General features: G+C 36.2%; 1 protein-coding gene across 6 annotated transcripts; it reads left to right on the top strand.

Annotated features, from left to right (window-relative positions):
* On the top strand, nucleotides 1-27430 carry hmbox1a (homeobox containing 1a). 6 transcript variants are annotated; one of them, NM_001030264.1, is given in 9 exon segments: nucleotides 1-212; nucleotides 12791-13324; nucleotides 18391-18476; nucleotides 18769-18879; nucleotides 20902-21058; nucleotides 23962-24044; nucleotides 24152-24247; nucleotides 24503-24618; nucleotides 26306-26764. In NM_001030264.1, coding segments are annotated over 8 exon segments (1326 nt in total). In that variant the 5' UTR covers nucleotides 1-212; nucleotide 12791; the 3' UTR covers nucleotides 26450-26764.
* The last annotated feature ends 528 nt before the right edge of the window (nucleotides 27431-27958 follow it).

Here is a 27958-nt window from a genome sequence, read left to right as displayed (position 1 = left end):
TGTTAATATCAATATGGCTTCTGTCAGTCAGACAAAGGCGAATCAGTTTTTGCCTTGAAATGAAATCAAATTAGGTAAAGGTAGCGGGAGAGTCGGACATCGTCCTGTTTTGCTGGTTCATGTCAGGCGACGGGGATTAAAGGGCCGGAAACACTGTCAGTCGAGTGGAATAAATGCTGTGGTGCACGGAGGCCCCGCACGCGCACAATCAGGTAAGTCTGAGATGCCAAATTATAAGAAAGGCGTCATTTGTTAAATCCGTCTGGAGACGTGAAACATGCGTTCACCTGCAAATGACACTCGAGGGGGTGAATGGCTCGGTTCGGCTCCTGGTTCGCGTTTAAAGTCACATCTGCTCCCATTCTGTGACGGGATAGGGCTTTTGAAAAGAAATGCATGCAACTGTGCAACAACTGACACATTGTTGACATTGGCGAAATTAATAGTTGTCGTGATGCCTGTTTATTTTCATCATGACTGTTGTTATTTATGTATTGTGTATGCAAATAGTTATTGCTGGGGTGTTTTTTGTTTTAACAGGGTGCTGACAGCATCCAAGAGCTTTATCATTTGAACAGGCTAAAGGGTGTGTGTGTGTTTGGGACGTGTGGTAGATTTGGGTTTGATTTAAAATCTTTATTGCTATACTTTTTTTATTCGGTGATGTATTAATATTACCTTCACCATATTTGTTTGCATGTTTTCTTATAGATGCATGCATGTGAATAGTTTCCAAGTTCTTGCAATAGATGATTAGCAGTAAGCAGTTCAGACACTGATTATGTTTTTGTGAAAACACTGATTAATTTGCATTGGTTTATTTGTCTGGAAACATGTTAAATGCACAGTATGCACATGTGTATACAACTTTGCTGTTTACTTTGTAAATGCTTCACAGCAGTACATTGCATTCAATAAAATAGAAGCATTTTTATTTAGCACAGCTTTATTAAAAAAGAAAATTAATTAGCCATTTGTTTGTGTATTTATTTATTATTAGTAGTATTTTAAAGAGCAGAAAGTCTTAAATTTGCAGTTGACTGTCATGGCATTAAATCTTAAAATGTATTAAATTGTGTGTATTTGTTTTTAATATACATCTTACTATCCTTACATATTAATATCTTAATACCTTTGTATAAAATCAAAATACTCGTTTTATGAGAAATTAAACAAGACTACATGAAAATGTATTCCTTAAATAATGTTTGTCAGTGATTACGCATCTTTTTTATTTACCTTAAAAATAAATCAAAAATACTGAACAGAATGTTACTTTTTTGCAATATGACCAGATGGTTCAGTAAAAGTTGATATTACAGTGTTTGGGAGTAGTTATTCAAACCTAAGTGTAATATTTTACTGTTTTTTTTAGTAGAGTTAGCTAAAAAATAATCAACATTATACAAATTTGTATATAATTTTTATTTTTATTTTAAAGTGTTGCTAAAATAAATCACCTGTCTGCTGCTTATATGTTTATTTTTAAAGAAAAAAAAACTGGTTCGGATTCGGATGGTTTGGAAAGACCCACCCCTCACTGACATGTCCAGAATTTGTCCCATACATGAGCTCATTTGTCCTATTTTCACTGCCATGCCATCATAAATTGTGAAAGTAACCCACTGAAAAAGGCTTTCAGACCAAGTGGAATCTTCTGTTGGCTGTTTTGACTTCAGCTTATCCGTTTTGTTTATAAACAATTATTTTTTATAAGTCAAGCATCCAGCTGTGCAAGACAACATACAATTTGACATAAGACTCACTTCTGTATTGTTTATAAACAGAGAAAACATTTTACTTGTAGCTTTTAGTCTAAATATTGGAGCTTATTCTTGAAAGAAAAATTACCAATAAAAGGTGTGAAGCGCCAAAACGGCCCATATTAAAATAAATGTGCATACTAATTTGTCTTTTGCTGTTATTTATACATTTTCAAATGTACTTTTTTGTAAGAGGGGCTAGAAAAGATTTGAAGCTATAATTAGTAGTAAATTATTAATTTTTAGAATTCCGTCAGATGAGACGTTAAACCGAGGTCCGACTCTCTGTTGTCGTTAAAAATCCCAGGATGTCCTTCGGAAAAGAGTAGGGCTTTCATCTTGGCCAAATTTGCCCACTGGCCTCTGTCCATCATGGCCTCCTAACCATCCCCATATCCCAATGGGCTTCATCACTCTGTCTCCTCTCCACCAATCAGCTGGTGTGTGGTGTGCGGTCTGGCGCAATATGGCTGCCGTCACGTCATCCATGTGGATGCTGCACACTGGTGGTAGATGAGGAGATCCCCCTATGTGTAAAGCGCTTTGAGTGCTCAGAAAAGCGCTATATAAATGTATGTAATAATAATAATAATTTATTATTATTATTATTATTATTATTATATTTTAAACTTTTTATAATTCAAATGGCCAAATTCTGAGAAAAATTGAATGTAATTTGGGCCAGTTTGTTTTTTGCATAATAAATGACAGTAGGCCACAGACTTTAAGATACTCAGTTTTTTTTTAAAATGATAAATGATGTGATAAATTATTATTTTAAAAATAAGTATTTTTTCATATTTCTTTATTGTAAATCTTAAAGGGAAATATTTTAGGTACTTCAAAAAGTGTGGTTATGATGACCATCCCACAAGCTTATCCTGCTTAAAATGTCACTAAAACGCAATATTTAAACCTCATTATTAAATAAAAGCGAGCAACTACAAAAAGGTCCACTCTTTGAGAAAGAGAACCACCCCTTTCACCAGGCTGCCTCCGGGCCTGATTATATTTGATTTGCCAAAGTCACAAAAGTGGAAACTTCACATCCGTCTCATCCATAACAAAAAGATGTCACATCCATAACAAAGCTTTTTTTTCTCATAAATGCAAAAATGTAAAATAAAAATCAGTAATTTTTGTTCAATTATGAGCCAACTCTTATACTTTTAATTAGAATGATTTCTTTTGGTTTGTGCAGTTTAATTCGCAGAATTTCTACAAAGTTCTGTATGTTGTATACTGTGTAAACTCAGTCTTTTTGGGTCACATCAAAATATAAACCGATGTTTCAATATAATGTTAACATATACTTTCTCTGTGAATTTATGTTTTGACTTTTTACTGCAAAAGTCACATCCATAACGCTGGAATTGCTCTCAAACAATTACATTTTCTGTACTAAGTTTCTCTATTTACCTGCATACACCCATTACAAAAACTGCTGACCCAGCTTAAATATCAGTGAATCTGGATGTTTCCCTGTTCTTATACTTTACCTAAAGACGGTTTGCATTTACAAATCATGTTTTGAATTTATGAACTGGATTTGTGTATTCATGAATCACGTTTTTTTGTGTGTGTGTGTGTGTGTGTGTGTGTGTGTGTGTGTGTGTGTGTGTGTTTTAATCGTGTTTTAATTATACAAATTGGTTTTGTGTACTTTTGAATTGTGTTTTGAATTTCTGAACTTTATTTGTGTATTTATGAATTGTGTTTTTTCATTGTGAATTATGTTGTAGATATACGAGTTATATTTTGTAAATATATTTATTTTACAGACTTACCTGGCTCCATACATTTCAACATTTTTGTTTTATATGTATTCGGGCTGCACGATATTATAAAAACAGACATTGCATTGTGGATTTCTTGAACTGCAATATATTTTGCCATATGAATACAATTTCGCCAGATGACTTCGATAGCTTAAACTCGTAATTTAAGATTGATTGGGATGATTTTTAAAAACTTTTAAAGTTTTGTGCAGCATTGCCTTAACTTGGTCCCGGAGCCTAGTTTTGATCCAAGTTCCCTCAACACACCTGCCTGGAAGTTTTTAAAGAGCCCATATTATACATGAAATAGGGTCATATCTTGGTTGTAAGGGTCTCCAACAACAGTTTAATATGCATGCAAGGTCAAAAAACACTTTCATGGTCTTATAATCTGCATTTATTTTTACTTAATTATCCCAGCGACTCCTGTATGAATCGTTCAGGGATTCATTTGCTCCCAAACCCCTCCTTAGCGCGAAGCTAATCTGCGCTGATTGGACCGATGACAGTCTGTTGCGATTGGTCGACTGCCTTCAGTGAGAGAGTGAAATGCCAAACAGCTAATCAGCAATATAAAAGTAATCACAGTTCATACACGCTCGATAGTGTAGGCATGGATTTTAGCTGCCAGTGGGTCAATGTAAATACAGACTATGGACTTGAAAATACAGACGACTAACTATTTTATTGAGCAAAAACTCCAAAAACAGTTGAGATCTCCTAGCTTCTCACTCTGCTCTTTTCACAGACACACACACACATTTTGCACACACACACACACACACACACACACACACACACACACACACACACGCACTTAACCCTGCTCCTGACGACAACGCGCGCACACACACACACACACACACACACACACACACACACACACACACACACCTCCGGACGACAGCGCGCGCACACGCACACACAGACACACACACTACCTCCCCGTCCACGGAGCTCCGTTAACAAAGCAGCACGCGTCGCGTTTTTAACGTGACTTTGCACGCGATAAGAGAATATAGCCAGTTAACCTGATACAGTACACGAGGTTACAAGTAACAAATCACAACTAAATACATTTGCAAGCTAGAGTCAACGAGGCAACTTTAATCGCACGTACTTACACTTGAGAAATGGAGGAAGAAACCCATCCTGACGTCTATCAGTAAGTTAAGTTACTCTTTACTGATCCTTCCTTTAACAAACGCTGATGAAGTATTCTTTGTAGCATGTAGCTTCCAGAAGTTTCCAGTAGTTTCCAACTGCTTGGCTATAATGCTGAGGTTTCATCTTTGGGTAGAGACTCAATATATCCATCTGCAGTGTGACTTCAATCGACCGGCATGTTTGTGGGTGTGTGTGTGTGTGTCTCGGTTTCTGCGTCAGAGGGCGGGGCCTCAGGTTTGAAATCTCCCGGGTTTGCGCGTGCACGTGAATAACTTGGTTTCGTTCGTACGTCATGGCGAAACACCTAATGAATCAGTATCAAGGCGACTCGTTTGAAGCACTATGAGTCGACTCTTTTTTAGATGAATCAACCGTTTTTAACACTGTACACTAACAGATTTAAGCCTTAGCTGGATACTCCACTTCACTTAGAGCTGTGTTACACACTACATGGAGGGGAATTTTCAAAAACCCATAATATGGGCTCTTTAACATACCCAGAAAGAGCTTGATTGGCTGGTTCGGGTGTGTCTAATTGGTGTTGGAACTAAACTCTGCAGGACACCGGCCCTCCAGGACCAACTTTGGGCAACCCTGGTTTTGTGTGACCCTGACTTGTGTAATGTCCAGTTTTTTTCTGTTGATGTTGTTTAAATATAATTACAGACATAACATTTATCATAGAACCACAGTGGGCACCAGCATGGCAGATGTCTGAATGAACGATTTCACTGATCAGTGAAGGTCTAATAATTATTACCATCTGTTTATAGAGGTAAACTGATATTTTAAACATCACCACAAGTTACATATGAAACAAACGGGGTTTAAAAATAGCAGAGAATAGAAATAATGGGAGTTTTGGGGCTTTTTTGAATGGCGTGCTGATGAGGAGAACCATTGGGCATATGGACAAAATCAACTTTGATCTTCGGCTGCTGCAAAACAGATGAGTTTCCTGCAAAACCGCTGCCTCGGTACAATAGTTTCATAACTGCGATCTATGAATGCTTTTATGATTCCATGCATATGCCAGAAAAGACTGAATATGCAAGGAAACAATGAGCAGTCTGGACTCTAAGATTCCTCAGAGCAGTAAAATGTTATTAAAATTGCATGCACACCAGTAACCTTGTGTTTAATGCTCGATATAGCAAGATTGGATCTCTCTTGATGATTGTTGTGCTTATAGGTGCAGCTGCATTTTGAATTGTTAAACATTTATTTGTCATACTAATTGCATGTGTGCAGTCTGGTTAACTGAGCTGGTTTGTCTTCAAGTTTATTCTCAGTAGAAATGGTTGTGCGTGCCTGTGGTTGAACCTCCATATGGGCGATTCTGAATTCTTGTGTCGCTGTGGTTTATTGGACAGCTATAGGCAGTGATTATTCAGATTCAGGTCTGATATGTAAAATGGCACATTTCTTAATTTCTTAATATTATCTTGTTATGAACATTTTGTCACCCTATTATTGTATATGTGGTGTAAACATCCATGGGACAATATGGCATTTAATGTTTTCTTAATTTGTGAATTTCCACTGTCGATGCTAGATTAAATTTTTTAAATTACTAATTTATTTTTTCCCCTTCATAATTTGTGTTAGTATTTTTGTTTTAAAAGTTTAAAGTGTTAAACAAAACCATGTCCAGTTATTTGTAATAATGAAACTTTTTTTAACCAAAAAAAAGTAACTTTTTCTGAAATAAGTTGTACTTTTTTTTCTCAATTTATATTTTGTTCCTGTTAAAATTTCAAAAGTTGAACCAAGGGTGGCACAGTGGCTCAGTGGTTAGCACTATCACCTCACTGCAAGAAGGTTGCTGGTTCGAGTCCAGTTTGGGATTTCTGTATGGAGTTTGCATGTTTTCACCATGTTGGCATGGGTTTCCTCCATGTGCTCCGGTTTCCCCCACAGTCCAAAAACATACGCTATAGGTGAATTAAATAAACTATATTGACCGTTGTGTATGAGTGCATGCATGTGTGAATGCATTTGTGTGTTAGTGTTTCCCAGTACTGCGCTATGCGCTATGAAAAAAATGCTGGATTTGTTGACGGTTCATTTCGCTGTGGCAACCCCTGATAATTAAGGGACTTAGCTGAAGAAAAATAGATATAGTTGAACCAAACTTTTATTTTGGCAGGTTAACATCGTTGCTTAAGTTACTTCATGCGCTGCATTAAGTCAGGTCACACTGCACTTTTCTCCCCATAGACTTCCATTTATGAACATGCAAATGTGACAGACTGGCGGAAACGCAAGCTTGTGGGACAAGTTTTGCAGTGCACCCTGCCTTGGAAAGTTCAAGCTTAGTGAACTCTGACCTGCAAAAATGCATCACGTGACTGCGTGAGACCATTCGAAGATTAAAACATGACCTCTCTGGACAGAAATGTAAAATATGGACCTGTCGCTCACTTTTTTAACATCTAATCATCTTGTTTAATACCGCGCCTTTTCGCAGCATTATATGACAGATTTTCGTAAGCTGTAGTTTGACCATGGCATTATACTGAAAGTCTAATTTGATTGGTCTACGGAGTAGTTAATTACACACGCAAATGTTTTTCACCTGTATCTGTTACCCACTTGGATGTACTAGTGTAGCTGGGGGGTTTTACTTAGCCGGCAGCTAGCTCTCTGCAACTCTCACATGGTCGCCCACTAAAGCTAAGCAGGGCTGCGCCCTGTCAATACCTGGATGGGAGACCACATGGGAAAGCTAGGTTGCTGCCGGAAGTGGTGTTAGTGAGGCCAGCAGGGGGCGCCCAACCTGCGGTCTGTGTGGGTCCTAATGCCCAGTATAGTGACAGGGACGCTATACTGCTCAGTGAGCGCTGTCTTTCGGATGAGACGTTAAACCGAGGTCCGACTTTTTGTGGTCGTTAAAAATCCCAGGATGTCCTTCGAAAAGAGTAGGGGTTTAACCCCGGCATCCTGGCCAAATCTGCCCACTGGCCTCTGTCCATCATGGCCTCCTAACCATCCCCATATTCAATTCCATCACTGTCTCCTCTCCACCAATCAGCTGGTGTGTGGTGTGCGGTCTGGCGCAAAATGGCTGCCGTCGCGTCATCCAGGTGGATGCTGCACACTGGTGGTGGATGAGGAGATCCCCCCCCATTGTGTAAAGCGCTTTGAGTGTGCAGAAAAGCGCTATTTAGATGTAAGGAATTATTATTGTTATTAATTTTGCATGTACACTAGGTAAATATTAGGTTAATAGACTGATAGGCTGCATTCAAAATCACTTACTTCCCTTCTATATAGTATGTGAAAAACAAAATGCAAGCTGAGTAGTATGTTTGAATTCATAGAATTCGAAAAACAGTAGGTGAGAAATTCTCGGAAAGCCTACAAATTCCAGCGAGATTCTGTAGTGCACGTCCAATGGATGATACACTATCCTATCATGCAGCGTCAAGTCGTAAGTGGTTTCAGGCACAATGTTAATTAGTGAAGTTTATTTATAAACTAATTTGGAGAGGATCACATGCTTATTATTGCTTGCAGCCGGCTCCGCATTATTCAATTTATGATTTACCAATCAGATGATTCCTAAGCCACTATAAATACCCTGAGTTCCATATGACAGCCATCTTCATTTTGAAGAATCCCCCCTTCCAACCCTACTCCTCCTCCTCCTTTTCTAGATGGGTGGCACGGTGGCTCAGTGGTTAGCACTGTTGCCTCACAGCAAGAACGTCACTGGTTCTAGTCCTTACAAAGCCAGCCAACTTTTCTGTGCAGAGTTTACACGTTCTCCCCGTGCCCATGTGGGTTTTCCCGGGGTTTCCCCGTTTCCTCCCACCAAAAACATGCAACACAAGTTAATTGACTAATCCAAATCGGCACCATAGACATGCTCCTAGTAAGTAGTTATCTCTTAAGAGCAATCGCTATCTTTTCATTAGTTACTACAGCAAGGGAGTTCTCGAGATCTACCTGAGCTCAAACTTCCCTCTCGCCTTGCAAACGGGAGGGAGCCCCGAGCTCGAGGATCTTATGAGCTCAGGGCTCTCTCCTGGGACGGCATGCCAAACAAGCTTTATAATTAATCATCAGCTAAGTGTGAACTCTTGAAACTTATATTTAGTTAGTTAGTGCTGGACAGTTACAGGGTGTCCATAACGTGTTAAATTCCAAAATAAAAATAAGGCTTTAATTAGTCTCAGAGATCTTGAAAATGCAATCTAACTGGCACCATAAAGAAGTTTTTGTTTCTGTTTTGAAACCATTTTGGACAAATCTACTCAAACCTTTTTGGTCATCATCATGCAGAACAACATGGGCAGAACCAAAGTCAATTTGTAGTCTTTGGTGGAATAATAATAATAATAATAATAATAATAATATATATATATATATATATATATATATATATATATATATATATATATATATATATATATATATATATATATATATATACATATATACATAAATATATACATAAATATATATATATATATATATATATATATATATATATATATATATATATATATATATATATATATATATATATATATATACACACACATAAATATATATATATATATATATATATATTTATATATATAGAATAATAATAATAAAAAATAATAATAATAGTATAATTAACCGTGTTAAGGATGGTCAATAATAGTTGCATGCTTAAAAAGGTCTTAAAAGTCTTAAATATAACTCAAAAACTTGCAGATACCCTGAATAAATCAAAGGCGTTTTTCATGTGCATTTTGTCAGTAAAGCTGGTTCTAGTAAATATCCAGCACATGCTTTCAGGTGGAGCAGTGTTGTAGTAAACTGATAAGCTATGCAAAATTGAAATCGATTTAATTGGACGATAGTGAACTCAAGATAATGGTTCTATTATAATGACAGCAATTTATGTAGCTTCTCAATTAACTACGGCTCTGTGTAGTACATGCTGGTGCATCTGAAAGTTTGTGAAAATACTTCACTTCACAACTTGAGTCAATTGTTTATAGTGTTTAGATTTAATACTGGGCTACACAGTGGTTCAATGGTTAGCACTGTCACCTCACAGCAAGAAGGTCGCCGGTTTGAGTCCTGGCTGGGTCAGTTGGCGTTTCTGTATGGAGTTTGCATGTTCTCCCCACATTCACGTGAGTTTCCTACGGGTGCTCCGGTTTCCCTCACAGTCCTTGCGCTGTTGAATAAATTAAATCGGCCGTAGTGTATATGTGTGCTTGTGATAATGTATGGGTGTTTTCCAGTACTAGGTTGCAGCTGGAAGGGTATCCACTGTGTAAAACATATGCTGGATATGTTAGCGGTTCATTTCGATGTGGTGACCCCTGATGAATAAAGGGACTACGCAGAAGAAAAATTAATGATTTAGTACACACAACCATGCTTCCCTGATAAGATGTGCATGACAGTCACAGTTTTGCTTAATGGAATTTCTTTTTAATTAATCACCCTAAACCCGAATCAGCCTACATTTAATGCTATTCAAGAGTTCCCACTTAGATATGCTTGGCATTTATAGCAGGTTTGGCATGCTGTCCCGGGAGAGAACCCTGAGCTCGGAGATATTTAAGCCCAGGGCTACTGCCCGGTCTAGAAGCATATCAGGGGATCCGAGATCAGGTAGGTCTCGATCGCTCCGCCTTTAAGGCTGATTTATACTTCTGCGTCAAACGCCGGCATATGCTATGGCGCTGACGCATAACCCTTCGCCGTGGCCGTCGGCGTCGCTGACGTGCACCTCTCAAAAAATGTAACTACACGTCGCAACGACGCGTAGCACAAGCTCTGTGATTGGTCGGCTTGGTAGCGCTGACGAGTCTGGGCGGGACCGAGAGCCGCGTGAATGGTGCGAGCCTGATGGAGCGATTGTTTACAAGTGTGGAGTCCCGTGAAGGAGCTCCGGATGGAAATTTTTTTTTTATGTTTACCTCATAGTTAAAGTTGTTGCACGTCCGCCGGTTCCTGCCTCAAAATGAGCGAGTTTGAGCCACTTGTACATCCCGGAAGTGTTCAGGAAAAGCAAAACAGCAGCGAAGAAACTCGACACAGAGGAACATTAACACCTCACTGCCAACTAGCGTTTCGGAAGGGTTAATGCAGACCCACAGAGACAGCGCGTAGAAGTATAAATGCACAGCTACGGGCGTTGTATGCGCCGTGGGTTAGGCCGGTCACTTGACGCAGAATAAACCAGGCTTTAGATGGGGAGAAAAAGGAGGAGGTGGGGTGGAAGGGTGGGATTCTACCAAAAAGACGATAGTGCTCCTCTCGAAATTAGTTTGTGAGACTTCACATGATAAAAAAGGGGCATCAAGCAGAAAGCTTTGAGCTGCTCAACGGTTTCACAGATTTTCAAGCAACACTGTATGATTTTAGATCTTAATATATGTAAAATGCTGAGCAGCTGTGGAGATCAAGTTCATGCATTCAGTGAGAGAGCAGGTGTGAAAACCTAGAGGGTCACATGCTTCAGAATGTGTAATAAATGAAACCCCTCAATTCACTTACACAGAACATGCAGACTTGAAATATTATTTTGAGGGCTTAATATTTACAGACTTTGGTCCACATTACAGTTTGATTTAGTGTATAGCCCTGCTTTCCATTTATTATTCCAAAACTTGAAGAACTCTGTGATGGTTTTACATTAAACAGCTAATTCCAATTCCATGACGCGATACTGCAATTCTGTCTGCTTTTTTCACACTTCTTGTTTGCTACAGGATTAGGCATAAGCCGGTATAAGTTTTTGACGATATGATAACCTTGGCTAAACATACCACGGTTTGACGGTTTCACAGTATCACGGTATTGTGATAACTGCTCTAAAATAAGTTCTTTTTAAATGTCTGGGTAACACAACTGAACACAATTTAATTTGTTTTATAAAATATTTATAATATTTTGAAACAGTCAAGATGTCAGGCTAAATATTTTAAATAAGTCATTGACTTCTGCTGTTTTCATTAGCTTAAAAAACTCTGATTTCATTACAATATGTAAAAATACATAAAAAAAAGACTTTGCATATACCTTAGGAATGGTATGACAGAACATTTTAGTGGTATTAAAACCTTGACTTTTCCAAACCATGGAAAACCTTGAAACCGGTTATCGTCCCATGTCTTTATAGGATTACTGTATTGTTCTTTAGGAGATGCATGAAAATTACAGACAAATCTGAATGCCTAAAAACTCCTGGATTTATTGTTGTTTCTGCTGATTTGCTGTATCCGATGCCTCTAGATAATTAAACCTTTTGAAGCTTTTTAAGGGTGCTTGAGTGAGCAGAAATCTTTTTTTATGCATTTTATGCAGTGCAGACACCAGCAGACAGTCATATTCGCTCATCAGCAGAATTTATTCTTGAAGAATGTCGCAGGGAGGTTGAAATCTTCATTTTGTTAAAAGAAGCCTCACCCTTTTTTTCGTTTCCGTGATTGCATTACACTGCCATATGGAATGCATATTGCATTGGCACGAGTTGTGCGCTGCAGCGTCACAAGTTGTAGCTTCCTTTCAAAACTCCAGCACTAAAATGCAGAGTGTGCTACAGCATAATTGTGTGTCTATATGTGTGTGTGTGCGGGCAACAGTCTGGCATTGAGAGAACTATTCTCAGACAAACGCCTATACGGAGAGTGATTCATCCTCAGCGTCTTCACTAAAAGTAGGTTGGCCGCCTCGGATGGAATTTTTCTTGGCAGTTTTCCCTAAAGTTAACCTCCTTCCCCCTCCTCACGTGTCCCAGCTTTCTGCTGTTTAAAGTCTATTAAAAATTCTGTGGTAATGCATGCAGTGTCTTTGCCTTGACCTCAGACAGGCTCCGGACTTCTGTTGCAATGATTGGTCGATAAAGGTGCGGTGACTTTGACATTTCTTGGAAAAAATGATGCTTTATTCGGAGCTCATGCGCGTGTCTCTGCTGCATTCCCTACACCAAAACTTGTTCTTTGTCTAGGCTGTGTTATCATGACTTTCATACACTCTACACAAGTTGTGTTTCATCAGCACAAGTTTAAGGATTTCCTATGCCATCAATTCTCTAATACTGCAGATCTCTCTCTCTCTATTTGGCAGAATGTCCCATTATACAGATGAGCCTCGTTTTACCATTGAGCAGATCGACTTACTGCAGAGGCTACGTCGGAGTGGCATGACAAAGCAAGAGATCCTGCATGCTCTGGACACCCTTGACCGGCTGGACCGCGAACATGTGGAGAAGTTTGGCCATCGGCATGCTCACGGTGGGACCTCCGCCATCAATCACAGCAGTAACGCCACCACCTCTTCCAACTCCTGCACTACCTCCTCCAACAACCTCACAGCCTCTTCTTCAACGACCTCTACAGCCACGCAGACGGGTTTCCGTGGCAATGGCCTCTCCCCGTCTCCGAGCAACAGTTATGAAACCTCCCCTCCGCCGACCGCCCCCACCTCTATGCCGGTTGTAGCACCCCTGGTCCAAAATGGACGGGACGCCCTTGCCTCTATGTCCAATGGGAAACTCTCGCCACCCCGCTTCACTGTTAGCAACGTCTCCTCACGGGCCTTTCCCTTCGAGCCCCCCGATGAGGAAATGGACATCGATGACCGAGTCGAGGAGCTCATGAGGTCAGTGGAAAGGACTCGGGACAGGTCACTTAGGTGGAAATTGAAACCACATTTTTTTTTCAATTCATTTAATCTTTTTATTTCTATAGCGCTTTTACAATGTAGATTGCGTCAGTGCAGCTTAACGTAGAAGTTCTAGCACATTAAAAAGTGCAGTTTAGTAAAGGTCAGTCTAATATAAATGTCACTGAAAAATCCAATGATGTGCAGCTCCACAAGTCCCAAACCATGCAAGCCAGTGGTGACAGTTTCAGCCCCTTTGAAAGAAATAAGTTAAAAGCATTTGTGTTGCATTTGAGAATGAAATACTGGATGGTGCAACATAATGCACTAAAAAATTCTGAACAATTGTTTATATGTATTATATTATTAACATATATATATTTTTAGATTATATATGTTATACTTTTGGCTGCACGGTGGCGCAGTGGGTAGCACGTTCGCCCTTACAGCAAGAAAACAGCAAAAACACTCCAAAAACATGTGGCATTGGTGGATTGGGGAGGCTAAAATTGTCCGTAGTGTATGTGTGTGGATGAGTGTGTATGGATGTTTCCCAGTGATGGGTTGCAGCTGGAAGAGCATCCGCTGCGTAAGACATATGCTAGATAAGTTGTGAGTTCATTCCGCTGTGGTGACCCTAGATTAATAAAGGGACTAAGCCGAAAAGAAAATGAATGAATGAATGAATGAATGTTATAGTTTTATGTATATTGAATCTTTTACTTGTCTTGAATAGTTCAAAACAAGAAAACCACTCCAAACTTTGGTCATACCTGAACTTTTGGGTGTATTTGGATGGTGCAACAAACCCCAGTATATATTATTCAAAACGAGTCACAAATCAACTCTTCAGCCTAAAACGGCAGAATCCACACTGAATCTGACTCGCTCATTGACTATTTGATCATATCTGACAAAAATGTACACGTGTACAGTGGGGCAAATTAGCATTGAACATGTCACCATTTTTCTCAGAAAACATATTTCTAAAGGTGCTGCTGACCAACAGATTTTGGTACCTACCAAAGCAATCCATATGTGCCCAGAAAATAAAACTAATTAATTTACAAATCAAGTTATGCATAATAAAATGAAACGACACAGGGAAAAAGTATTGAACACATAAATAAAGGGAGGTGTAGAAAGGAAGTGAAAGCCCAGACAACAGCTGAAATGTCTCTGCCCTTCGTCATTGTAAATTAATATTCACTGCTTCAGTTCAACATCTACATGAGCAGGATGATGAAGATGAAATCAGGGTGGACATTTCAGCAAGACAATGATCACACAATGACACAGCCAAGGAAACTCTCAAATGCTTTCAGAGAAAGAAAATCAAGCTGCAGAATGGTCCAGCCAATTATCTGACATGAATCTACTAGAGAATACAAAATGAAGATAAAATTTGATAGATGACATTCAGAGAACCACTTACAGTTTTATTCTCTGTTGAAGTCTGTAAAAAACTCACACCTGAGCAATTCGTGTGACTTCATTCTTTATATGAGAGGCAGATTTAAGCTGCCATCTCCACAAACATTTCAGTAGTTCACTTTCTACTTGTGTCATTCCATTGTTATTATACATCACTTATTTTTCAGTTTTTTTTTTAGATTTATTTTTAGGTTTGTTTTGTTTGGGGTTTTACCAACATCTGGGGTCCGTTCTTCGTACGTGGATTACTCAGTTAGCTGGATTTGGATATTGACGGTTTGACACGATCCACCATCGTTTCGTTCTTCAAAGCTGATCCAAGAGTTGTTGTCATAGCAACAGTTCTGCTAGCTCAAACCTGACTGGGAGCAGGTTCAATTCATATAAACAGGATTAGATCGGCTTAGTTCAAGCAAAGATAATACAGAAAGTATGTTCAGTAGTTCACTTTCTCCTTGTGTCATTCCATTGTTATTATACATCACTTATTTTTCAGTTTTTTTTTTAGATTTATTTTCAGGTTTGTTTTGTTTGGGGTTTTACCAACATCTGGGGTCCGTTCTTCGTACGTGGATTACTCAGTTAGCTGGATTTGGATATTGACGGTTTGACACGATCCAGGATCGTTTCGTTCTTCAAAGCTGATCCGAGAGTTGTTGTCATAGCAACAGTTCTGCTAGCTCAAACCTGATCGGGAGCAGGTTCAATTCATATAAACAGGATTAGATCGGCTTAGTTCAAGCAAAGATAATACAGAAAGTATGTTCCGAATTCTGATATTTTCTTACAGTAGTAGTTATATACACTTGGGAAAATGGTACATATTTTTAAACTATGTATAAAGTTATAGTTATTAATAAAATAAATAAAGTTATACATATTAATAAAACTTATGCAATCTGCACCCTCGAAATGAAAGTACAAAGACTGCCACCTAGTGGTGCAAAGATAAAACTGACATAAAATACATTTATGCAGTCATAAACATGTTTTCATATTTAATATGCCAGTGATTTGATGCTTCACAAAAGTTGCAGACACCTTTATCAATATAAAAATGCTTTTGTAAACAACCAGTTATTCTTTACACCGATTAAAAAACGGCTACTATAATAAAGAAAATCTTTCTAAATGTAGAACTAAATACATTGATTTGCATTGAAATACATGCTGAATACTCTTGACACATAAAAGAGTAAAGCCTGGAGCTCACAACAATGTGGAAGGTTATTGCGTGTCATATTTAACAAGCCGTTTACTGCTAATTTGATGTAATTTTGCTCACATGGATAATTGAATATTAATCAGATGATGTCATTACACTGCTGTGCCGTCAGCCAATCGTTGCATTGCTGATCATGGTTTCGAGGATCGATAGATCTGTCCTTTACAACACACGCAGCGATCTCAGATCAGTTTATCCTGACATTCTAATCTGATTCGCGAACTTGTTTGAAGAACCAAATTAGCGAGAGATCAGTTATCAAGATTAAAAGATCCAGGATCTGCCAAATAATCTTAGATCATTTAAGCGAGGTACGAAGAACAGACCCCTGGTTCAACTTCATGTCAACAGCTCATTTAGAAATAATATTCCCAGGAAAAAAAAAAAACATGACATCAATACTTATTTTCCCTGTTGTATATGATTGGTGCAACATTAAAAATAATTATCTTACAAATTATGGACAATTAGGTCTTATTAAGAGTTATTAAGCACAAATCATTCAAAACAAATGACAAATCAACTTATCTGCCTAAAATGGCAGAATCATGAATCATAGCTGAACTTAAGAAGAAATCTGGGTGTGTTTGGATGGGGCAAAATCATACATGCAAAGCAAAAACAACTACTGTATGTAGTTCAGTTCACCAACATGTGACTTTATCAAGGGTTTATTACATTACTCATTCGCTATGAGTCACAAATTAATTTATCAGCCCAAAGCAGCTAATCTCATTATCTTCAGAGAAGTTCAGACATATCTGAACTGAAATGAACTGCTAATGTGGGTGGTGCAACATAATGAAATGTACGAAAAACATATCGTCCAATTCATGAACCTTTTTTTTTTTTTTGCCTGAATCATTAGAGTTTTCACATCCTAACTGAAGTAAAGTGTGTATTTGAATAGTGCAACACAAATGACTCTTCTGATCAGTTTTGTTACGTTATAAGTTCAAAATGACTTACAAATGAACTCATGACTTATTGAATCCTCTCACTCGTAACTAATGCTTGTGTACAGTTATTTGGATGAATCACTAAATCACAAATGAACTCCTCATCTCAAAGGGGTGATCCACAATGTATTTTTAAGGCTTGGTTGTGTCTATAAGATGCAAAGCAATGTGTGTTCATGCTTCACTTGTAAAATATCAGGTTATTGTTTCATATATCTTACTTTGAATATATACAGCTACTCAGCTAACATGAAAACAGCTTTCATATTTTCTAAGTTCTGCAAAAGTTCATCCTCATGAGGCTCTGATTGGTCAGCTAACATAATGCGCTGTGATTTGTGGATCGGCTCCATGTCACCAGGAAAAGCATCAAGACCCTTATAGCATGCGCTGTGCCTTTGCTGTGTAAATACAGTCAGTCAGTGTAGCTGTTAGCTTATCAGTTTGAAGCCTGAATCAGACAGAAAATGAAAAGGACACGGATGAACCTTATGCCTGCTCTCTAAAATAAAATCTGACGAGTGTCTTTCATATATATGTAGCTAAACTGTTAGCAATTCCAAACAGCATTTCCCGTTGTTTACATCCTTGTTTATGTCCTTGCTACAACATGCTGTTAACGCTTGAAACTGTGCATGTAATAGATTTATTTGAACAAATTAAAAAACCCACAATCCACAGCTTCGTCTGTTATGGTTGGAGCTGCTCCTTCTATAACAAGTTTTTAGCTAAATCCAGCGCTGAACTGGGAGAGATTCTGGAAGCTGTCCTTTGTCAAATGCTAGCTATATACTTTTTATAATTCTCTGGAACATGATTAAAACTAAACTGTAAGCAATTCTCTCTTTGCGTCACGTCCTTTGCCTAAATACAGGAACAGAACAAGCTCTGTGGAAATAGCAGCGTTTGGACTACATTTTAGCTTGCTCTGTTGTAACATTACAGCACCTCTGGCCACACCCCTTCACTATGCGAGGTGTATGCGCATGGTAAATGCCGTGAACCTGAAACATTTGTGATCTCGCTAACCCGGATGTATATGCTAAGCTTTACTAAGCTCAATTCTGTAAAAGCTACTGTCTTCCTATGCATTGAACTTTGAACGTCTTAGATTCAGAGATGTTGTTTATGTTCACACAGCTACATTACACATCAACTAAAGTTTAAAATAGGATATCGTAGTGGACCACCCCTTTAAAATCACCTAAATAACCAAGCGCTCATTAACCTTGGTCATATCTGAAGTAAAACTGTATGTCTACATTTTGTTAGACTTCAATTAGTGTTTTTAACACCTACTGTTTGTTCATATGCCAAAATACAGCTAAATATACACACTAGAAGCGCTGTTGTAGTAATAAATGGCTCTTTTAGAAATGTGAGCAAAAATAGCATTGACTTTTTTCATGTAATGTCTTTTTTAATCTCTCTCTCTGTTGTTGCAGAATGGACAGTGCTATAATTAAAGAAGAGATTAAAGCGTTCTTGGGGAACCGGCGAATATCACAGGCTGTAGTTGCACAAGTGACAGGTCAGTAATTCTGCTTTAAGCTTTTTGCTTCCAAATACACTGTAAATACACTGCAAATACATGGCTTTGCTTAATAAAAAAAATGTCCTTTAGTTGTTTAGTGTCATTAGAAAACAGAGCATTTTACTTTAGTATTTCGCTGTGCCACAACAAAGCACTGGGCTACATGTTCTTCTAGTAACATTTAATCAAAAGTGTCAGCTTTATGGCTGTTGTTTGTTAAGGTTGTGGGATTTGTCGTGGCAGGCCTGAGAGAGGAATATGCAGTCAGAGTGCGTTTAATTCTCTGCAGGTATCAGTCAGAGCAGGATCTCTCATTGGCTTCTCCAGCAGGGCTCAGACCTCAGCGAGCAGAAGAAAAGAGCTTTCTACCGCTGGTACCAACTGGAGAAAACGACACCTGGTAATTTCATTGACCCCAGCAGAACATCTTACTGGCGCGTCTGTCATCCAGCAATAACTTTAAATTTGACTCTCAAAATGCACTTTAAATCAGAAGACATTAGTGTTGGTCAAAATGTAGTTCCATGAAGATTTCTACTTGGGCTTTAATTTTAATGTGTTCATTTAATTTATTGTCAATGCTCATTTTTCATGATTATCTTTGTTTGTATTATTCTTGTTAATGGAGCTTATCATTAAAAAAATAGTTGATCTAAAATTTAGCATCCTAATGGATGCCTGTGCGTACAAAAAGTTTCCTTATCCACGAACGAGAGTGTAAGTGAAAATAAATGAGGAGGCTCATCTCTCATTCTCTCGTTGCAGATGGTCTGTTTAACTGTTTTCTCGCTTGTGAAGTGCTCAGTTTTTCCAATTACAAAGTCCGCCATGTAAATAGCAAATGCTATTTACTAATGTGTATTTAACTAATGTGTACTACAACTAAAAATGTATTTAACTAATGTGTGACGCAACTGACTCATAAAGGTAATGGGAGATGATACTCTGATTGGTTTATTCTCAAAACTCACCTATAACTCATTAAGAAAAAAACGCTCAACCCTGTTAGACCATGCGCTACGGCGCAGAGCAGATTATTCCGTCCTTTAAATAGCTAAAGTGGATTCTGACACGGCCATAATGCTTTTGCACCCTGCGCTTTGGACTTTGCGCCTAAATCGTCAAAATAGAGCCCTAAAAGTGCAAGATGAGCAACTATTAATTCGACACTAACTGCCTTAAGTTGCAGAGATTTGACATGCTCCAGGAATGGCAACCATTTATTTATTTTTTTACAAATCTGGATTCAGTTTGTGTAATATTAATTATTGATTAGTTGAAATCAAGAAACTGTTTAAAGTTTAATATTTTTACACTGAAATATTTTTTTCTCAAATTCTGTTTATTCCTGTTAAAATTTACAGCAATGAAGAAAAAAAAATCTTTATTTCCTCAGATACTAAATAATAATAATAAAAATACATTATTGTTATTATAATTTTTTATATATACATTTGTATTAACCTGTCTATTTTTCTGTCATGTATTTTCTTCAGGTTAAACATTTATTTTAATGAGTTGCCAAGAATGTAGAGTTAATTGTTGAATTAATTATCAAAAAATTTACCAAATTCCATTGTGTTCTGTATCATACGGCGAATTACATCTTAAAGACTTGATTCTGTGAATCATAGAGCCTATTTCTGAAATATTAGAGCTCTACATAAATAAAAAAATATATAGAGTCAGAATTATTAGCACCCCTTTTAATTTTTTTTCTTTTTTTAAATATTTCCCAGAGCAAGGAAACTTTCACTGTATGTCTGGTAATATTTTTTCTTCTGGACAAAGTCTTATTTGTTTTATTTCGGCTAGAATAAAAGCAGATTTTTTTTTTACAGAACAAACTATCATTATACAAAAACTTGCCTAATTACCCTAACCTGCCTAGTTAACCTAATTAACATAGTTAAGCTTTTAAATGTCACTTTAAGCTGTATAGAAGTGATCTAAAAAATGTTTAGTCAAATATTATTCACTTACATCATGACAACGGTAAAATTAATCAGTTATAAGAAATGAGTTATTAAAGCTATTATGTTTACAAAAGTCTTCTATCCGTTAAACAGAAATTGGGCAAAAAATAAACAGGGGGGGGCTAAAAATTCTGACTTCAGCTGTATATTCCGTGACCCTGTAGCTAGCCCTATCTAGAATGAATAATATCAATACAGTGCTGCTTTTTTAAATACACATAACTAGCTCATAAGCATAAAGTTTTAAATGCAGGCAAAATCTCTATAGACTCCTTCATCTCAGTCTCCCGTCTCCTTTATTTTGTTCTTAAGGAAGAAATCAGACATTCAGTGATTTAACTAAACGGTCATGACTCTAAACCCAGAACATTTTCATGATCATCTGCTTGATCTTCAGTGTGTCCTCATGCTTCACCTGAGCTGATGTGATGATTTTTGTGTCTCAGGTGCGACTCTAGCGATGCGTCCCACACCGATGGCCCTGGAGGACATTGTGGAGTGGCGTCAGACTCCTCCACCCATCAGCAGCACGCAGGGCAGCTTCCGCCTGCGGCGCGGCAGCCGCTTCACCTGGAGGAAAGAGTGTCTGGCCGTCATGGAGAGGTGAGACCATTAACTGATGCTCAGGGTCTGACTTTTATGAGGTATTCTGGAAAATGGATCCCTTTTATTCTGAAAAGACCATCCTTAAACATTTTAAAACGCTTTGCAATAATATGACCCTCTTTCAACATGTATTCTCTTATAAATTATTGGACATTATTGATATTTATTATGTCTTACATAATATTAATATTTATGAGCAATCTTTCTACTCATCTAGAGGCAAAGCTTAGAAAACACCTCTTATCAAAACCTGCTCAATCAAAAGGTTTAGTATCTATGTTCTATAAGATGTTAAAATCATGCTCGACAGAATCATCAGAATTTAAATTCTCTTTCTTAAGAGAAGAATAAAATGTAAATATTCCACTGGATAAATGGGAGGAAATATGTACAAAAGCTCAATCAACATTTAACAGCAATCTTAAATCAATACAGTACAACTGAATTACGAGAACATACATCAATCCAGTCAGGTTAAATAAAATTAAACAGAGTATCCCAGACACATGCATCAAATGCTCAGTTGAAAAGGGTACACTTTTGCACTGGATGTGGGATTGCCCGAAGGTACAGGAATTTTGGAAAGAGGTGGCTATGTTCATTTTTGAAAGGTATCTATAAACCTGCCCATAAAACCGGAAATGTTTGTTTTGGGAATTACATGTGTAGATATTGACTTCCCCAGCAGTACTTGTAAACTTATCGATATAAGTATACTCCAAGCAAAGCGTCTAATAGCTTTGTACTGGAGGAAAATGGAAAGGCCATCTATAGTAAAGTGGATCAATAATATATCCTTCTGTTCAGCTATGGAAAAGATTTCAAAAGATGTTAAAAGGCAAACTTACTGTTTTTGAGAAAATGTGGACACTTTTATATATCCTATTACAAATTCAAATTTCAGCAATTTATTAAATGAAACAGGAAAAGACGTAATAAACTGACATTGACTTCGCCTATCTACATATTCCCCCTATTTCCAAAGATTTATTTAAACAAGCCATTGTCATATTGATGATCTGGTGCATACCTTCTATAAATGATTTGTATTCTAAACAATTTTTTCCTAATGTTTTTTAGAAAAAAATCTGTTACTAATTTAAACAACCTGTACAATTTAAACAATATGTAATTATGATTGTGATGATATATCGTCATATTTTTGACATCTCAATAAAAAGATTATTCAATAAATAATTTAATAAAAACACAAAATACTATAATGTTTATATATATATATATATATATATATATATATATATATATATATATATATATATATATATATATATATATATATATATATATATATATATATATATGGTAACACTTTACTATAAGGTTCATTAGTTATTGCATTTACTAACATGAACTAATCATGAACAACACTTGTACAACATTTGTTAATCATATTTGAATATTTACTAATGCATTATTAACGTTCAAGTCCATGCTTGTTAACATTAGTTAATGCACCATGAGTTAACATTAACTAATAATGAACTACTGTATTTTCATTAACTAACGTTTATTAACATGAATAAATACTGTAGTAAATTTATTGTTCAGTGTTTGTTCATGTTAGTAAATGCATTACTTAACATTAACTAATGAGCCTTATTGTAAAGTGTGACCATATATATATATGTGTGTGTGTGTGTGTGTGTGTGTGTGTGTGTGTGTGTGTGTGTGTGTGTGTGTGTGTGTGTGTGTGTGTGTGTGTGTGTGTGTGTGTGTGTGTGTGTGTGTGTGTGTGTGTGTGTGTGTGTGTGTGTGTGTGTGTGTGTGTGTGTGTGTGTGTGTGTGTGTGTGTGTGTGTGTGTGTGTGTGTGTGTATATTTATTTATACACACAATATATACACACACACACACACACACACACACACACACACACATATACACTATAATACACTTTCCTATATTTTTCCCTTTACTGTATAGTATTTTAAATGTTAATCTCTGATGTCTCTGATGAATTTTTCGTTTTTGCTGTTTAACTGAACATAATAATTATGCTTCATATGTTTATTTGGAAATTTTATTGACTATGACAAAACATTAAAAATAGCTTGAATCTAGCTAAACTACATTTTCCAAGTAGCTTGCCAAACACTGATTATTATAATATAACAAATGCATTAATGGATCAATTTAATGGTGTAAAAATATATTCATTCATTCATTCATTTGCTTGTCGGCTTAGTCCCTTTATTAATCCAGGGTCACCACAGCGGAATGAACCGCCAACTTATCCAGCAAGTTTTTACTCAGCAGATGCCCTTCCAGCCGCAACCTTCTCTGGGAAACATCCACACACACAATCACACACACACTCATACACTATGGACAATTTAGCCTACCCAATTCACCTGTATCACATGTCTTTGGACTGTGGGGGAAACCGGAGCACCCGGAGGAAACCCACGCGAAGGCAGGGAGAACATGCAAACTCCTTACAGAAATGCCAACTGAGCCGAGGTTCGACCCAGCGAGGTGTAAAAATATACTAATAGTTAATTATACTGAACGCATTACTGTTAAAAAAAAAATTGGTAGAAGAGTTAATGTCAATCTGTTTATAAAATGTTAATTTATCTACTAGTTGATGTATTTTATTATTACTGAATATTTGTAAAAATAAATAAATAAATCAATCGTCTTAACTGACAGATCCATTAGACTACATGGATCAATCACTTGTTTTTTTATTTTATTTACAGCACTCAAAATGAAGCATTGTATACTTATAGTAAGGGTGTGGGTTAAGAGATAGCATTGACTACTGAAATAACCATCATAAAACAGTCAATAGTGGATCTTGGTTAAACAAAGCCTGAATGCAAGCTAGTACTTAAAGCTACAAAATGTGTCAATTTTTGCTTTTATATTCTCCTCCAGTTACTTCAATGACAACCAGTACCCGGACGAAGCCAAACGAGAGGAAATTGCCAACGCCTGCAATGCAGTAATTCAGAAACCAGGTAGGATATTTAAACAAGAAGCTCTATAAAGAAGATGAATGCACGTATAAATAGCTGTTATCGTGGCCCCAGACATTATTGATGAGCTCTGCTGTTATTTGATTAAGGGAAGAAGCTTTCAGATCTTGAGAGGGTCACGTCTCTGAAAGTTTACAACTGGTTCGCCAACAGACGGAAGGAAATTAAGAGAAGAGCCAACATAGGTAATGTTGAAGCCCTCTGGGGACCCATAAAGCTGGAATTACACGCAACAATGCATTCTGAATATGGACAATGGCTTTATTATTTCAGCATTGTTATCGCTGTTCTGCAGCCGCCTCATTTCAGATTTGCATTTGCTGAGAATGATGGAATTTATTGAAGAAAAAAAGAAATGTTATTTTTTTAAGAATGGCTTACTGTATGTGCTGATGAGCTCAGATATGTTATGGCAAGGTCTGTTTTTTTCGAAGAAGCAGCAATCCTGGAGAGTCATGGGATTGATGTCCAAAGCCCGGGAGGTCATTCTAACAGCGACGAGATCGATGGAAATGACTACGGTGAACCGGTAGCTGCTGACCAAGTTTTGGGAATGGTAAGGGATTTGTTTGTGATTATTTCTTTAGAATATAAAATTTTTTTTCTGAATATTTATTTCTGAATATTTAGGTTTTATTTTTAAGTAACGCTAAATTAAGATGAAAAAATTGTTTTGTTGAGTTATAATAAACATTTTTATTTTTAAATAATACTTTTGTTAATAGGTTTTATTTAAAGTCTTAGTTTAATTATAATGTTTATAGCAGGATTATTAATTTATAAATTTTAATTTGGCTTCTTTTTTCTTGTTTTCAAATGAAAATTTTTCCTTTTTTCTACTTGATCTATATTCCTATACGATATCTATTTTTGTTTATTTATTTTACTTTTTTTATTGATGCAATCTTATCCTAGTATCAATGGGTAACCGTTTATATATTTTAATCTAATGCATTTTATTTTAATATATTTATTTTTTTACATTTTTTATTTTATTCGTTTTTTATACATAAAAGCTAAAGGAAAATAAGAAATACTTATCTATTATTATCATTTATTAATAGGTTTTTAGTTAATTGAAATTAATTAAATAGAAAAAAATATTTAGTTTTTCATTAAATAATTTATTTCCTTTTCTATTTATTTATTTATTCTTTTTAATGGAATCGAATCAGTATTATCTTTGTGTTATTGGGTAACTTTTAAAAAAAATTATGGTTTAATAATTTTTTATTTGATACATATTTTAAAAAATTTTCATTTTAGTTGTTTTTTTTACAAAAAGCTAAAAGAAAATGAAAAATATTTCTCTTGCAATATTTCTCAATTAATAAATTGTATTAATAGGTTTTATATAATTTTTTTATGAATTAAACTTTAATTAAAATGTATATAGCTTGCCTATATATTTTTTTCTATTTTAAAATAAATTTGTTTTTATTTTTCATTTAATAATCTTTTTTAATTGAATCAGTGTTTGTGTCAGTAGTGGGTAACTTGTTTTTAATTTAAACATATTTTAATATAATACATTTTATTTTAGTATATTTATTTAAAATATATATTGTATTTGTTTTCTCCATAAAGCTAAATGAAAATATTTCTCAATCAATAAGTTTTATTAATAGGTTTTGAATTAAAAAAATTTGATTAGTTAAATTATAATTAATGTATGCAGCTGGCCTATATTTTTCTTTTTCTTTTTAAAAAAAATATTTTCTTATTTTTATTTATTTTTATATTTTTTATTGGATCAGTTTTATTTTTGTATCAATGGTAACTGTTTTTAATTTGAATTTATTATGTTTTATAAATAGATTTTGCATTTAAATTTTTAATTAATTAAATTTTAATTAAAATGTATATAGCTGGCCAAAATCAAAAGTTTTTTCATTAATTAACTAATTAATTAATTGTACTTTTTAAATTAAATTTGTGTTTATTTAGCATTATTTGTACATATTTTATACTTAGTTATTTAATCTTGTTTTTTTATTTATTTATTAACAATTCTAAATATACAAAACATGTAAATATACAATTATAATCTAACAGCACTACTTTAAAGTCTACCCACACTTTCTAATATCGGCCATGAACTGATATGGCCCCCTAAATACGGTGTGTTGATTGAACTGTTCATGCTCCTTTTGTCTAATAATGACACAAAGTCACTCAAAACAGGTTTGCGAGGCAAAAGCAGAGGGCTTCAGACCCATCTCTAGTTCTCTGCTTCCCTACAGGACGACAACACTGGCCCGAATGAGCACCAGGACCCCATCGCTCTGGCAGTAGAGATGGCCGCCGTCAACCACAGCATTTTGGCGCTGGCCCGACAAGGCGGATCAGCCAGCGACATCAAGACAGAAGTGCTGGATGATGAGTGAAACACGCAGCGCTGTTGTCAGTGGGGGGGATGCTGAACGGAGAAATGTGGGGTTACTGAAATACAGCCAAAACAGAACTGTTAGGAGTCTGGCCCGGTCACGGATGACCTAAGTGAACGCGGAGATTTCTGAAGACTGTTAACCCAACATTCCCCTCTTCCTTCTCCTCCTCATTAAGGAGGTGCTGCGTTCAAACTGATGATGAAACGCGTTCACTTAAAAAACGTCACGCCACACATCACCCTGCCATCTCACACTCGGATCGTGAATTTTTGCCTCTCGGTTTCTCCTTCTTTCAGGAAGTCTTCTTTGCAGGATATATAAGAGGTCAGGATCATAACGAAATGTTCACTGCCTCGCTCTCTCCAGGGAAAGTGTGACGGGAAGCGAATTCTCTCTCACTTCTTAACTTATTTCTTTTATGTAGGTGCGGTCCTGCGGAGCTCAAATGGAAAGTTCGAACTTTTACGGTTGTCATCAGGGTCCAGAATTAACACAAATCAACTATTTGCCGCATTTTACTAAGTATATTTAAAAAAAATGATAGCTATTTGGTAGGTCTTGTTGACAAATGACGACGTGTTTATTATAAGAAATTATTTTACATTCATTGCACACTGAGTCTAAAAAATTTTGTTGTTAAATGTTGCATGAAGTCAAAATTTACCATGTTTATTTTACAAGCACACATTGTTGTGCAAGGTAATCCATTGGAAAATTGTTTCGGTAATCTTAAATCAAAGTCTGAGCATTTGCTTCAGTGTTTGCAGTGGTGGTGCTTTACTGATGATGTCAGATTGAGAGCTTCAGCCACAATATTCTTAGCCACGCCCCTCTTACCGCTAGTTTGATATTAGGGAATGATGCGCAAAAAGAAAGCTCCGCCCCCTACTCTATATTTAGTTTCAGCTGAAGTCAGAATTATTAGCCCCCCTGTATTTTCCCCAGTTTCTGTTTAATGGAGAGAATATTTTAACAAAACATAATAGTTTTAATAACTCATTTCTAATAATTGATTTCTTTTATCTTTGCCATGATGACAGTAAACATTATTTGACTAGATATTTTTAAGACACTTCTATACAGCTTAAAGTGACATTTAAAGACTTAACTAGGTTAATTAGGTTGACTAGGCAGGTTAGGGTAATTAGGCAAGTTATTGTATAACGATGGTTTGTTCTGTAGACTATCAAAAAAAAAAAAAAAAAAAAAGCTTAAAGGGGCTAATAGTTTTGTCCTTAAAATGTTAAAAAAAAACAAAAAACTGCTTTTATTCTAGCCAAAAAAAACAAAACAAATAAGACTTTCCCCAGAAGAAAAAATATTATCAGACATACTGTGAAACTTTCCCTGCTGTTAAACAACATTTAGGAAATATTTAATAAAGAAAAAAAAAATCACAGGAGGGCTAATCATTTTGCCTTCAGCTGTACATCAACATACTGAAATAAGTCTCTGGAACATAAAAAAAATTAAAAATGTCTCAGAAAAATTAAGAAAATCAGAAAA

The sequence above is a fragment of the Danio rerio genome, chromosome 17, assembly GCF_049306965.1.
Source record: "Danio rerio strain Tuebingen ecotype United States chromosome 17, GRCz12tu, whole genome shotgun sequence".
NCBI lineage: Eukaryota > Metazoa > Chordata > Actinopteri > Cypriniformes > Danionidae > Danio > Danio rerio.
Note: the sequence above shows the minus strand (reverse complement) of the source record. Positions and strands in the feature narration are given on the sequence as shown.